At 50.0% G+C, this 15,888-nt stretch overlaps 1 protein-coding gene across 1 annotated transcript in view; it reads right to left on the bottom strand.

The window, feature by feature from the left end:
* Kiaa1549 (KIAA1549 ortholog) overlaps positions 1-15,105 on the bottom strand; it is a 137,976-nt gene extending 122,871 nt beyond the window's left edge. The window contains exon 1 of the mRNA XM_047562094.1: positions 14,256-15,105. Coding sequence (XP_047418050.1) covers positions 14,256-15,105 — 850 coding nt within the window. The remainder of the gene's footprint in view (positions 1-14,255) is intronic.
* Positions 15,106-15,888: the final 783 nt, after the last annotated feature.

The raw sequence follows: 15,888 nt of genomic DNA, 5'->3' as shown, positions 1-15,888 counted from the left end.
CCAGGCTCTGGTCCTCTCCGCCATCCTTTGGTAGCTTCCTGCTCTGTCCCCCTCCTAGGAGCCACAGGTCCGAGAATGATGAACCACCATTTTCATGGAGCCCAACCTGTTCCAGTCCCATAAGAGATGGCATGTCCCCATCAAAAGGGGAAAAAAAAGGCCATTAGAAATCAGCTTCCTCAGTGTGGCCTCCTCCCATCCCTCGCCTGCGTCGCCCACACCTGTACTCACCCTCCCTCCCACCGCCTCACCGGAAGACGCGCCGTTCTTTCTCTCTGTCCAAGGATGCTCTGGAGTTGGAATCCCTCCTCTCTCAGTTACTAGCTATGTGACTTCAAGCCACTAAGGTGACTTACTTCTCTCCTGATCTTATCACTTTCCTCATCGGTATGAGGTTAATAATTGCACCTGATAGATGGGGTTGTTATCAGCATTAAATGGCATAAAACAATTACTACATGCCAAGTGCCTTCAAGAATGCCTGGCATGGGGCAAGTGCCCATTTCATTTTATCATCATCATTTGTTCCTGCCTCTTCCAAGAACTTTCTCCAGTAATTGTATCTTTCTTTCCATTTGTGATGTACCTGTGAGTGTAAATATCTTTCTTTTGGAACATTTTCCACTTATGGTGGTGAGCCTCCAAAGATGCCCATCATCCAATCATAAGCACATACTATGGGTGGGACCCCCACCCTCCCCGCCCCTTGGAATCTGGGCTGGCTTCGTGACCTGCTCTAACAGAGTCACCATTCCGGTTGCTTCTTTCAGAAACTTTCAAGCCCAGGATCTTAAGAGGACTGGCAGCTTCTGCTTCATCCCTCTTGGCAGCCACCAGCCACTTCGTAGTCCTTTACCCTGAGACCTCTCTGCTCCAAGGAAGCCTAAGCTGGCCCAGGGGAAGAGAGAGGGAGAGCCCATGGGAGAATGGCAGGGGACTGGACACACGAGGGAAACCAAGTCAGACCCTGAGGCCCAGTTCAGGTGCCAGCCCAACCCAGCCATGGGAGCGACCCCAACCAAGTTCCTGACCCACAGATTCATGAGAAATAATGAATCACTCGGCTTTAAGACATTCCAGGTTGGCATAATCTGTTCCACAATAATGAATAACTGAACCAATACTCCCCTTTGGCTTTAAAAGACCATTCCATCATACTTCCCATCTTAAAGTATCCCCACTCGCCATCTTTGTCTCCTACATCCACTGCCAGCTTTTGGTCCTCTTCACATCACCGAGGCAGTCCCCTTAAACCACCTGGCACGCTGTTGGGTAGTTACATGTATACAGGAGGCGCTCTCCTGAGTGACTGAGTTCCGAGGGTCACGTTCATCGTAGCATCTCAACATCTAGCACGGTGCTCACGTGGCAGTGAGACTCAGTAAATGAACAACACAGGCAGGTGCACACAGCCGCCCCACAGCCGCCTGCCTGCCCGCGTGCACTCTGGCACTGGAAATCCAAGACAAAGATGGAAGGAGAAAGCACAGGATCCAGGTTAGCGAAACTCCAGAAAAAGACAAAATTCAAAAGGTACAAAACAGGCCAACACAGGGGAGTCGGAAGCCACTGGCTGAATGAAAGCCCCTGGGACTTGGCCACTTCTGTGCGTCACTAGTTTATGCTGCCCCATACAGCAGATGCCATGGCATGTCAGGTCTCAGGGAGCAGGACACGGATGGGAGGAGGGAGCAGAGGCATGCGAAGGCTGCCAATGAAGAGAGTCAACGTAAAGTGCAGTGAAAAAATCAGCAGTTACAGGAATGAGATTTCTGGAAATTATTCGGAAGGTTAAACTTTAACACCAGATTCAGGCAAGAGCTCATGGCATTAATAAGCTGTGTTTTACGGAGAACTAAGAAAAAGCTCAAAGGGCACAGAAAGCCACGGAAGTAGGACAGCTTGCTCCGCTGGCTGGGCTTTGAACAAGGGACGTATCCGAAGGCACTGACTTCCTCCCAGCAAAATCTTTAATGAGAAATTGATTTTAAACCAATGGTATAATTTATTAACAAAGAAGATAAAGAACACCACAGAAAACTCTGCCAGAAACAAACCACAGAGAAACGGAACCACCAAAACAAGGCAGAAATGTTACCACAGCCACAAGCATATGATCCAGGACACAGAGAAGAAGAAATGCAGTACGAAAATGTCATGGAGCATTAAGAAGATTACCTTCTATGCTGGAGGAAATAGAATACGGCTCAGAACATGAATTTTAGCTTTTGCCATCTTGTATTGTTAAAATGTTTTAACTGCTGAAATAAGACCAAATGGTACTTCCACCCAACTTTCCAAAACCTGCTTCCTTCATTCCACTTAAGCAAGGTTTGGTGAGCACCTTCTTGGGGTCCGGCCTGAGGGTACCTTCAGTTAGGGTTTCTGCCATGGGCAGGGCTTAGACCTGCAGCCACAGAGCTCATTCCAAGCAAGCAAAGCCTGCGAGCAGGCCCTTCACTGGGAGAGACCATGGGTCATTCTCTAACATGAATCCGGCCAGAGGAACCATGGCTGCGAGTGACACGCTCTCCCCAGGGTTAGGAGGACTCCCACTAGCTGTGTGGCCTTGAGCAAGCTAGTGAACCTTTCTGAACTTGGTCTTCCTCATCTATAAAATGGGCATCGCAGTCATATCCACGTCCTAGGATTGTGGAGATGAAACAGGAGACACCTGCCTCACGTGGTGTCTGGCACATGGCAAGCTCTCTGTCATTGCTGGGTGTTAGTATTCTTCTCAAGTCAGTCCTGAGATTTCTGCAGAAGAGGACGAGAGAAAAAAGTGCAAAGGAGAGCTCAAATGAAGGATGGGATGCCAATAAACAATCGAAGAATGCAACTGTTAAAGAGGTAATTTCTTGCCTAGGAGTTTGGCAAAGATAATAAAGATCAGTAACAGGCTGTATTATGGAGGGTGGAAGCAAAATTGGCACTCTGATTCATTGCTAGAGAGAATATAGATTGCTTCAACCTTTCTAGAGAGCAATTTGGCAAAATATATCAAGATTTAATATGTAAGCACTGCCTAGTCCAGCAACTCTATTTCTGGGAATTTATCCTACGGCAATAATTAGGAAAGTGTGTGAAGATGTATGTACAGTGATGCTCAGAACAGCAGAAAGCAATGCAATCATTATCCATCAACAGAGAACTGATCAAATAAAATACAGAACGTCCACAGTGTTGATCAAAATCACGATGCAGATCTATTTCCCGACAACGTAAAGATTCCGTGATAAAGTGCGAAGTGAAAAAAAATGCAAGTCACCAAACCACAGGCAGAGTGTGATACTACTGCGCTGCGTGTGTGTCTGCTTCTATGTGCGAAAAAGTCGGGAAAGAGACACCAAAATGTCACAGCTGAGTGGTGGGATCTGGGGTGATTGCTGTTTTCTGAAAGCCTTCATACCTTTTCGTAATCAGCTACGTTCATTCAACGTGCAGCAGATTCTACATTCCAAGTCTCATCCTGTCACCCTCTGATCAAAACCCCGGAGCCCACTCCTCTCACACCCAGGCCCTGCTCCTCCCCGTGCGCTGGCCTCTCTCATCCCCAATTCCAGGCCCCCTCCTACCTTGAGGCCTCTGCACTGGTTACTTCCTCTGCTCGGAACATGGGTGCCCCCTTGCTTCCTTCAAATCCTGGATTAAATGTCAGTGTTATGGGTCGAACCAAATAGTCACATGAAGTCCTAACCCCTATAACCTCAGAATATGACCTTATGTAGAAACGGGATAAGGGCAGCTCCTCGCTTTTTAAAACAGCATGAGGGAATGCCTCTCTGAGAACACCAGATTTGAGCAGAGACCTACAGGAAGTAGAGTAACCCATGCAGATAAAATCTGAGATAAGAATGTACTAGGCAGAGGGAACAGTAAGTACTAATTATTGCAATGAATGCATATTGTTTTTATAATCAGGAAAAAACCAAAAAAGCCATTGTAACCCTCAAAAGGCATAAAAATATTTAAAAGTTCAATTCCAAAGGCTAGGGGAAAAAGTCTGATTTTACAAATTCTTAAGTCTCTAGCAACTCAGGAGGCTGAAACAGGAGGATCACTTGAGCCCAGGAATTCAAGGCCAGCCTGGGCAACATAGCAAGACCCTGTCTCAAAAAAACATAGAAGGAAAAATATTTAATAAGAATAAAGATTCTATTCAGTCTCTATTCAGGCCCTGGTTGAAGACTCCAACCCCTTCCTCCGACTGCCTTCCCCAGCCCACACCCAGCAACTAAACCCTCAACAAGGAAAGGTCCGGGAGGGACCCGGGGGAAGGGAAGGCAAAGCTGTCCTGAGGGGGAGGGGCCTGGGCCATGGGCAGCCACTGAGACCACTGTGCTGCCCCCTGGCATGCAGACCTTGCCTGTGCTGGTCCACACAGGTGTCCCTCCATCCCAGTCTGGCACCTGCCTCAGACACCCAGCTCCCAAAACCATCACCTGTCATGAGCCACTGCCCTGCACCCAGACCACTGAGGCGCCCAGCTCTGACCAAAGTCCACTCCTGCTACCACACCAGCTAGTTCCCACTCCACCACGAGGGGGAACAACTGTGGTTAAAACAATTGTGATTTTAGAAAAATACATAAAATTCACCCTGTCAACCATCCCAAGTGTACAGTTCGGTAGCGTCCAGGAGACGCACGTCGTGGTGACACCAGGGAGCTCTTCTCACCTTGGAAGACTGAAACTCTGTACCTGTTAAACAACTGTCCACTCCTCCCTCCACAGGCCCTGGCAACCACCATTCCGCTGTCTGCCTCTGTGGTTTTCATCATACAGCTTCTGTCCTTTCGTTTCTGGCCTGTCACTCAGCATCGTGTCCCCAAGGCTCATCCATGCCACAGGTGGGTCAGGATTCCCTTCCTTTCTAAGGCTGAATGTTCCGCTGTACGTCTAGACCACACTTTGTGTAACTGCTCCTCTGTTGAGGGACACCTGTTGGTTTCAACAATCTGGGGGTGCTTTTGTAATCCTAGGTAGCTAACCTCCCTGACTCCTGCTGAGATGGGCTCAGGGAGACCAGAACTGGACCAAAGGCTTGGGGACATGCAGGGCCCTGTGGGGAAGTTCAGAGCAGGAACAGTTCAGTGAGCACAGCCAGCCAGACACCAACTCTGAACCTGCCCTTGGTCTTCCCAGTCAACTTGAAACCTGGGCTGGGATTTTACAAGTTAAGACACCCCACTAATTAGGCAGCAACCAAAAATCTTTGAAACACACCCAACCTCAATGAGAAACTGCCTAGGCCAGAGTTTCCCAGATCTTAGTACCGCACATAATCACTGGAGATGATTTTTAAAGGTAGATTCCGTCAGTGGGACTGGAGCAGGGCCTGAGGTACATTTCGAACAAGCTCCCAGGTGATGCTGAGGCTGCTGGCTTGGGGAGCTCACCTGGGGTACAGCAAAGCCCTAGCAACTTCCCACCAGTTCACACCTGCCTCCCAGGCTTCCCCCGACCCCACCCCTCGAGACACACGCACACAAAGCTGGCTCCATAAGATTATTCGGTTTTGTATGTTTTAGCCCTCCCCCACCCCCTGCCCTGCTTTAAAGCTTCCAGCAATACTTACCCAGCATTTTTAAGCAGCCCTTCAGACTGTCTGGCTCCAAAGTTAATCCCGGCACCCAAAATGCTAAGTGATGAAGGGCTCCTTCCACAGGCCCCAACAAGAGGCCAGAGAAAACGGCAGCAAGGAGAGTTTCCGGATGACTGCACAGGCTGGGAACTCCCAGCCCATCGCCAGCAGCAAGGAGCCTCCTCGTCCCTGCCCTCAACAGCCCAGGACCGCTGTCGCCTGCCCATTTTCCTCCAAGGCCTGGGCCATCCAGGGCGGCTGGAGGGGTGAACAGAGTACCCCCTGGCCCACTACCAAGACTGGTCTTCCAACACCACTGGGCCCTGTGCACTGCCTGGCATCCCTTCCACCTCTCTCTTCTTGATCGCCTCCAGAAACTGCTGTATTCTCTCCGATTCCCGGTTCCACCCATGTGGACCTCTTCAATATATATATATATATATATCCCTTTATTTTATTTATTTTTATGCAGTGCTGAGGCTGGAGCGCAGTGCCTCACACGTGCTAGCGCTCCCCCACTGAGCTACAGCCCAGCCCCTGACCTGCCACCCTCCACTGTCACGCACTGCTCCTCCTGCATCTCCATGGCCAGAGCTCCCGCCTGTTCCCCCTTCCTCCTCTCCAAAATGCATCCCTCCACTCTTGCCCTGGGTCCCGTCCTTTCAAACCCGGGAGGCTCTGCTCCAGCCCTCTCTGACCCGCTCTGAGCAATAACTGTCTCCTCCAGCCCCACCCACAGAGGTCTCTTCCTATTTCCTCACCTGCACAGGTGGCCTCTACCTTACTACCCTCTTTTATCATCCCTAATTTAATACCTTAACTTCACTCAAAGCAGTGGACGATGGCCCTCTGAAGGGCTGGGCCCTATGCTGTCCCTGCCACATCTGTCAACTCAAACCCACCTCCCAGGGTTGAAAAATAGCCTCTATACTGCTGGACCTCAACCTGGGGTGGGCCAAACTCAGCGTTCGGTCCATCCCTCCACCTCTACTGCTGGGGGAGGTCGTGTGGGCCCCTCGCAGCACCAACACGCTGAACATCGGGCACCCGCTATGTCCAGTCTCTCACATCCCACATCCCTCCTCCCACCTGTCCCGTACACAGGGCGTCAGAGAAGGGGCTTGACTCAGACCTGGAGTGTGATGAAAGCCACCGTAGCCATGGCAAACTCAAGCAAGAAGGATACATGTCCAGCAGGTCCCTCCAGTTGAAGGTGGAAGATGAAAAAAGATGACAGGAGCTGGGGTGGGGACGGTGGCAGTGAAAATGGCAGAGCAGAGGGACAGCTCGAGACTTCCTCACCACGGTGCACGGTGCTCTGGCCTCTCGCTTGATTCACTGCAGGTCTGAGGCCCCGCTTCCAGGCCCTCCTACCCTGCTCCTGGCAAGTTCAACACACTTGGAGAGTAGGCACCCACCTCGTTCCACCCAGATCACTCCGCACTCCACCTCAACAACTAACTCCTGGACTACACCTACCTGTGGTCAGTACCCAAGTCCAAAGCCAGAGCCGAAGCACTCCTGACCCCTGGAACACCACACACCAATCCCGCCAGCCCTCTCTCCACCTCCCCATACTCCTGCCTGGGATCCCTGCTGGACCCCTTTCCCCAGTCCTTTTCCCGCTGCTCCATCCACCGTTCACTTCCTTCCTCCTCCAGTTAGACCGCACCCTCCATCCACCTCTTGTCAGCTCCCTCAATTCCCACTGGCTCTTCACACCTGTGCTCATGTCCCAAGCCACTCAATAGCTCACCTTTCTCTGGCCACCCCAGAATGTCATATGCTGCAGGACAAAATCACATAGGACAGCTCCTGACATCATCACAGATGTCTCTCATCCCCTCCAACTTCACTCCCAGCCCCCCTCCAGTTCCTTCTCCCCAACGCTGCTTCTGCTGATCCTGCCTGCCCACATGAAGTCGCCCACTTTGGGTGAGGTACCCATCTGTTACTCCTACCCTTCCTTAAATTTTCAACCACTGTCTCTTTACTGACTCCTCCTTGTAGCTTATAAACATGAACAAGTCTATAACATGATTTAAAACTTAAATCAATTCCACGCCACCATCAGTCTCCTAACAGGAATAACTCAGACCTCTCCAAGCATAAGAAAATCTTAAAGCGCCTGTTGAACATTGCAAAAATGCAAACCCTGCTTCAGCAGGTCTAACTTGACCATGAGTCTGGGTATTTAACAAGTACTCCAAGTGATTCAGATCAGTTGGCCCTGGGACCCTCGTGCCCTTGGAGGGCTGGGGGTGTAGCTCAGTGGTGGAATGCTTGTCTAGCATATAAAGGGCCCTGGATTCAATGCCCAGCACCATCACACATACACACACACACACACACACACACACACACACAAGTTTGGTCGCATTGTGTTTGACATGATGGGTCACTGACCCATATAAAAACTCTCCCCTTCCCCAAGCCGTCACAACACCATCTAGTCACCATGATCACTGTTGTTCAGGGGTTCTTCTTTCTCTTCCCCTTTCATCATTAGTTCTCTGGGCCTTGTCACTGGTCCCTTCTCTCATGCTCTCCCTGGGTGGTATCTTCCACATCCATGACTTCAGCTACCATCAAATATACCATGTGACAAACTTTTCCTAAGGACTGAATCTGGGATGGATGAACAAACAAATGAATGTCGGCGACAGTCAACACAGTTCTCAGCAGGTGGAGCGTGAGTACTGACTAACAGAAGGGAGCTATTCTAAGTTCATGGGCAAAAGGACCCAAACAGGTCTCAAAAGAAGACCAAGAAGCACAGGAAAAAATGTTCAGCATCTCTAATCCTTAGGGAAAGGCAAATTAAAACTACAATGAGATATCACCACACACCTATTGGAATGGCTTTTATCAAAAAGAATGAAGCAGAGTCCTTGAAGCAGCTGCTCTACTGAGCATTAGCCCTTCAGTTGCTGGATCTTGGAGAGGTTGGAGAGAAGAATCCTGAGGGAGGGAGGTCCCGGGCACTAGGGGATGGGGGCAAGGAAGTTCAGTACAGCAGCTACTTACCGACTGGCATGGCAGTACTTCAGTACTTTAACCATCAGCCAAATGTTCCCAGAGGATGAACAGGCTGCAAATTATCCAATATGAAATGGGATAGGTCTTTACCAGTTCCGAACGCAGGTATGTCTCAGGGTCTCTGAACATCTGGATTAGCTGCAGAGTTAGACCTGGCTAACTTAGACTCCAAAACTACTTAGTCCCAGAAGGCTGGATCAGGAGGCACCACTCACGGAGGGCTCCTCACCCAGGGCTTCTTAAACTTGAACCATGCATGTGAAATCACCTGGGGACCTTATCAAAGGCAAATTTTGATTCCGAAGGTCTACGGTGGGATCTGGGAATCTGCACTTTCAACTACCAGATGATAATGATGATGCAGGGGGGCGGCCCAGTGAGGATGGCAACATTGGATTTTCACTAGTAAAGAGAGGTAATGCCTAAAGCTGTAAACCACAGCACTGGCACACCTACGGCCTTATCAAAGGAGATGGGAAAAAGGAAGAAACAAAGAGAGGGAAAAAAGAGAGAAAGCAAGGATGAACGTGTCCTGGTTGGGCACGCAGGAGGAAAGAATGGAAGGATTTTGTTTTTTGTTTTTTCAATGCTGAGGATTGGACCCACAGGTGCTCTACCACTGAGCTATATCCCCAGTCCTTTTAGTTTGGGGGGTGGTGTTTGTTTGTGATAGGGTCTCCCTAAATTGCCCAGGCTGGCCTTGAACTTGCAATCCTCCTGAATAGCTAGGATTAGTCATGCCCCACCACACCTGCCTGAAGGAGTATTTTTAAAAAGAACAGAATGCAATGGCAGGTCACCAGCCTAAACAATTACTGGGCAAAGAGAACCAACAGCTGCAGAAAACCCATAGGAACAGGATGGAGGCTATCTACAGTAAGCATGTCAAGGCACCCACGGTGAGGACCTGTGGGCGAGCCATCTCTTTCATTCCCTTTTTACACTGATGGGGAAACCCACGACAAGGCGACTTGTCTGCAATCACAGAGTCAGTGACGGGCAGAAATGTGTACACCAAGTTCTCTAACTCACTGTCCAACAGACCCTGCTGCCTAAGCACAGGGAAGAGAAACGGCATCCTGGTGAGCTCCAGATGAAGGGTGGGCGGGCAAAACTCGAAAACAGGCGAGGCAGTTAGAACAGGCACTTCCTACCTGAGAACTCACCTGGTGTAATTATGACGGTAATTAGCCGTCTCTGTCACCCAGGGCACTGACAGAAAACCCCTGGCTCTCAGGTCCCCTGTGACTTTCAACCACTCCCAGTGGGGCTCTGCGCTCAGCCCGCAGGGAGCTACTCCTGACGGGCTACAGCAGGAAGACTCAGTCGCAAGCTCTGCGCTTCTCCTGGCAATCTTAAGAAAACCCACAAACCACAAGGCCAAAAACAGTTAAGACCAGACAAAATAAAGCACCAGTTCTAATAATGAAAAGATAAGAGCAAGATGCTAAATGGGGCATCTCCAAAGCACTATTAGTTCTCAGTTCCAAGGTGCACAATAGCTACTTCAGTGGTTCTGAAGTACAAAGTGCCTAAAAATGAGCTGTGAACTTGTCAAAATGAAGCTCCCCAGGCACCACTACCAAACACTCAAATTTAGGGTAAGAGGGAGCTCTGAAATCTAAATTCTTAACAAGCACCCTAATCCCAATGACATGGATGCTGGAGGCCCTGGACCACGTTTGTCAAGCATTTATCTAAGTTTTTGCTTACGGAACACAAAACCATCACAAGGTGTAACCTGGAAATGGCCACCAATAAAACAGCATATTTACCAGGATAAAAATGAACATGCCATAAGCACAAATGCAATTAAACTATGAAAAGAAAAATAAGATTTTACTAAATGAAAATAACCCAGAATTCCTCATTTCAAAATTTTGTAAAATTTAAAAGAAAAAATCCACTGAAAGAGGGAAGTAGAGCAAATAGAAAGAACAGTGGTTGCTATCCTTGAATTTAATATGTAAAAATTTAAATATATACCCCAACTGAAAAATGAACAAAAGTATGGGAAAAAAATCACAGAATATAAACACAAAATAAATAAAAATGCCCAACACTAAAGAAATTTAAAAGATACAAATTAAAACAATATTTACAGATGTATTCAACAAGGGTTTTAAAAATAATATTTGGTGCAGGCGATGACAAGAGGCAACTACACAATCTTCAAGGGTTTATTTTAGCATTACAACTTTCAAAAAAAAAAAATCAATTCATTCACCCACAATTTGAGCACCCACTAGGCACCCAGTACTCTACACAAAACAAGAAGAAATATAGCCTGATCGGCCTGACAGTTTAATCATATTCTAATTCCTCTTCTATAAGTATGTACTAAAAAAGACCCACGTGGAGAAAAAAATATATAGACAAAGCTTATCTTTGCAGCTATTTATCATATCATTTTTATAGCTACTAAAAAAAAGGTTGGAAATGGAAGAATAATTAAATTATTAGACTAGAAAATTGCATTTTCTAACATTTAGTGGACAGGGAAATGCCGAAGTTAAACATTGAAAAAGTAGTAAATACAATTATGCATTTAATTTGATTCTCACTTTTTTTATGTTAAGAAGAAAAGACTTAAACTATTTAGTGTTATTTATGGGTTGTGGGATTGTGGGTAACCATTTTCTATACCTTTTAGTAACTTCCAAATTCTGCAGAGCTATCTATCAATTTCATAATGACAATTATTTTTAAAAAGACATCTCTGAATAGGGTGAAGGAATAGGGCATGATTCTTTCTTTTTATATTGTGGACGGCAGATTGCCTAAAAGCACTGCATTCGAAAGAAAGTTCAAAGTATGACAAGTTGTTTCCACAACAGTGAACAGTCAAAACCAAACATATATAATGTTTTAAGATAAAAAAAAAAAAAAAAGCAAATTCAAAATGCTGAAATAGAAAAAACAAGAAATCAATAACAGAAATTTAAAGATTGTAATAAGGGTGTCACCTGAAAGCAGACTACTGAACAGAAGCCGTAGAGGAAAGAGAAACCTACTGAAGAAGGAGAGCATGGTCGGATGGCCACAGAGCAGACAGGCAGAGGAACTCCAAAACAGGACCAAGGCACACCACCTTCTAACTAACACTGCTTGCTCTTCAGAGAAAACAAACCGCCCCAGCAGCACTCAGCAAAGCTTCCCCACACTGCTGGTCCCACACTCAGGACTTAGCAAAGGGGTCCTGGTGGCAGAAAGAAGACATGAGCCAAACAACTGTGATGCCACCTCTCCCAAAGATCAACAGCTGCTGACCATGCCCAGGCATCCGCACTATGCCATGCAAGCAGCCTCACCATGTCAGGAAGCTACTCTCCACCAAGGTCATTCCCCGCAGCCTTCAGAAAGTGGACGGGCGTTGGGGGATTGGGGATGTAGCTCAGGGGCAAAGAGCTTGACCAGCACCTGTGAAGTCCTGGGTTCAACCCCAGCACCTCAAAGAGAGAGAGAGAGAGAAAGAGAGAAAGAGAGAGAGAGACTTTCGTACTGAGGCACCCTGCAGGTATGCCACTCTGCCTTTTGCCTTTCCTTTCCCTGAACAGCCTATGCAAGGGTCTGTGCTCGTTCATGTGCTGCTTTGTTTACAACTGGATCCTGGAGCACCAGGTCCTTGAGTTGGGTTCTCTGTTTCTTAGTTCGCAGTCTACCACCCAGCCCGAATCAGCTGTGCAAACCAGAGGAGTCCAATACACAAATTATGAAAGGATGACGTCTCTGCTTCCATGACGTCAGCTCTAGATTGGAAATGTAATTTCAGGTCACAGGTTGCATGTTTGGATTGGGGGTGGAGGGGAATTGGAAAGGGCTTCTAAAGGGGAGAAAGTTCTGGAAGGACAGTACAAACTGCTCTACTATTTATCAAAAGAAGAACTTATATTCTCCACAACCTCTGCAGACTATCCAGATATCCCATGCACATGGGGAAGTTGTTGAGGATAGAGACCAAGCGTGTCAGAGTCTAAGCTAACCACACCTCAACTCCTGAAGACTTAGTCTCCTCCTCTGTGAAATGGGAACAGTAACGCCTAATTACTAACAGGACTGGATCATGTACATAAAATGCAGCACCTGGCACACAGGACACTCCATAAATGGTAACAGTTTGCTGTCCATTAGTATCACGGGGCTTTCTTTGTTGACTAAAGCCAAGAGCACTCTTCAGGATTATCTCCTCTCATCTCTGGAGGAGGAGAAACTCACAAAGCTGGAACTAAGCGGGACTGAGGCCTGGTGGACTACATTGGGTAAAGTTGTTTGCGCTAGCTGTATACTTCCTAAGAGAGACCCACTCTCCCTGAGATAAGGCCCCACCTAGCTAGGGGAAATCCTTATGAAGGTTTCGGGTGTGGACCTGTCTGTGGGTCAAAAGTAGCGGGAGGGGGGTTTAAAGTGATGCCTTGGCACCAACTAGCCTGTGACCTTGAGTAAGTCACTTCTCTGCCTTAGTTTCCTCTTGTATGTGAGGGCGCCCATTCTAAGATCCCTAAAGTCCCTTCCTGTGCTTCTATTGTACATGCCCTCCGTGGCATCGGTTATAATGCTGACAGTCAGGTCCAAGGAACACCTTCAGGTGTGTTCCAATTTCATCTAAAGCCACTTGGCGGTTGGCTGGCCCCACTCCCACAGAAGGGAGGATTCTAAGTAGCTTTCATGGCTCTGTTTTTTGTTCAGTGTGCAGTAGCTCTCCACCCCAAGCTGCTCATTCCACCTTCCCTTTCCACCCACAAAGTGGTCAAGTGTGTGTGCTGGGGCAATCACTGGTTTGCAGTGTGTCAGCTCAGACCCAGTCTCCAGGCGATCCTGTGTGTATGCTCGGGTGGACAAATAAACATTTCAGAGAAGCAATATGAATTAAATCATTTCCTCAACAAACAAAACCCACCCACATGCTTCTTCATAAATCATGCCTCTTAATTCCATGCTGATGAACAGTCACTAAATTGCATCTATTATAAAAACAACCCTTACTCCTTTCATGCCCTGACACTTAAGAATCAAAATATTTTCACATTCCATTGTACTAATAATGCCTTTGCAGAATTAATATCAATAGCTATTTCCCTGGAAAGACCCATAGCCAGGGCTCTTTCCAAGAGATTTTCTTTGAATGTTCTTTGTGTCCTGACGCACTGGGGGACACGGCCAGCCTGCCTGCATCTGGGGGACGCTGGCTGCTCACGGCAAGGCAATACTGTCTCAAAGCCCACACCGAATGTACTCCTTCGCCCGACAATAAAGTATCCCAAAACATTCGACATGTCACATTCACACACCATACATACATATAATTTCAGTGCCTGCATTTTACAGAAAAAATAAGGCACATTCGGTGACGAAGCCACCAGACCCGCCTCGGGCTTCACGGTTCACAGAGGATGGCTTTGCAGACCTTTAGCAAGACTGGCCAGAACCCGCTGCCTTTTTCGTTTTATTTATTTATTTCCTCCTTGCCTTTATTTGCTGGGCCCAAGAAGAATGGAAAAGCATCTCCAGAAAGGAGGGCGAGGGAGCCGTGGAGAATAAAAGAGCATGGGCGGGGAAAGCCGGGGGTTTGAAAAGAACAGCAGTACAGGCAGGCAGGGTCGCGGCCGCGTCCCGAGGGTCTCCGCGGGGCTTACCTGGGGCGCACGAGGCCGGCCGGGCCAGCAGCAGCAGCCAGAGGCCAGGGAGCAGCAGCCCCGGGCGGCGGCGGCGGCGGGCGCGGCGGGCGGAAGGCCCGCGGCCGCTCGGCCCCGGGTCCAGCGCGACCCCGGCGCGGGGCTTCCCCTCCATGGCCGCGCCTCGGCGTCGGCGCCGCGCCCCCGGCACTCCCGGCAGGCGCCCCGGCCCGGCCTCGCGGCTCGGCGCGCTCAAGCCGTGGAGGGGCGGCCGCTGCCCTGCGGCTGGGACGGGGCGCCGCGCACCGGCGCGGAGGGAGGCCGGCGAGGCGGGGGCGGGCCGGGGGCCGGAACCGCGGACAGGGGCCGCCAGCCGCACGCCGGCCTCGCCGCTCCGCCCCCTTCGGAGCCTCGGAGCCGCTGCCCGGCAACGCGCGGGCCCGGGCGCGGGGAGGCGAGCACCACCTCCCGGCCGGCCCGGCGCTTGCCTGCGGGGCGGCCCCGGCGGCGCGGCGGGCGCGGGCGCGGCGGCGGGGCCGGTGCCCGGCCCTCCCCCAGGACCCGCCTCTCGGGAGGGGACGCGGGGGACGCGGGAGGCCTGGGCCGGGCGAGCCGCGGGCGCCGCCCCGACCCGGCACCTAGCGCTGGGTCCCGCCGCCCTGGCTCCCCCGGGGCGCCCGGAGCGCAGGAGGCCCGCGAGGAGGGGTCGGAGCCGGGAACCTGGCAAGCCCGGAGACGGCGGGCCTCGCACTCCTCCTCTGCCGCGCTCGGTGCGGGCAGCAGGTGTGTGCCGGGCGCCTGCGTTCCGGGCAGCCTGTGCGCGGACAAAGCGGGGAGAAGTCGGGCTGCTTCCCAAGAGCCCGGCGTGCATAACGGGGTGAGGAGGCGCGCGCACAGCTCTGCCCAGCCTTCCTTTCTCCTTCGCCCGGTCCTGAGGAAGCAACTCCGCACCTAGTAGGCCTTCGGCAAGCGGCTGTTGAACCGAATCGATGCAGAGCTGGAGAAAGCCCCGCACAGCCGGGCCCTTTTTGGGGAAAGCAACATCTATGGGAGGTGAAGGCAGAGTTTGGAGGTTAGATTTCTTAGGGGAAAGGAGAAACTTAGAGAAGGAGGCTAACGTTTGTCAATACCTGTGTGCCGGGCTTCTAAGGACACTTGGGGGTTGGAAGGACTTGGAATGGTGAAAGGGGTAGTTTGGGATGGCTACATCCTGTTGGAGAACTTATACCAGCCAGGGTACCAAAACTGTGCACGGGGGGGCGTGGGCCACTATTTCATTGTCCAGAAAATTATGACAGACAATGGAAAATGTGAATCGTCTACACCGACCACAGGATCCATCCAGGTTGCTCTTCAGCCAGGTTCCCACCTAAGCCCTGGGAGGGGGAGGTCCCGCCCTTGGAGAGAACCACTAAGCATCCTCTTCAGAATAAGACTGGGGCATCCTGTCCTCAGTATCAATCTGTTGTTTTCAAGGAAAATGATTGAAAATAAAGGTTAAAGATAGCTTGTTTTGGTGTCCTTAATGGGGGGGGGGGGCGTTAATGCCATGCGTCATAAACAGTCCCGTTTGGCCCCCTGCCCTCGCCCAACAGGGCTTTGCACACCTTGTCTCCAGCATATACACCCAGGTAAATACTTAAGTGGAGACACT

The sequence above is a fragment of the Sciurus carolinensis genome, chromosome 8, assembly GCF_902686445.1.
Source record: "Sciurus carolinensis chromosome 8, mSciCar1.2, whole genome shotgun sequence".
In the NCBI taxonomy this organism is placed as follows: Eukaryota; Metazoa; Chordata; class Mammalia; order Rodentia; family Sciuridae; genus Sciurus; species Sciurus carolinensis.
Note: the sequence above shows the minus strand (reverse complement) of the source record. Positions and strands in the feature narration are given on the sequence as shown.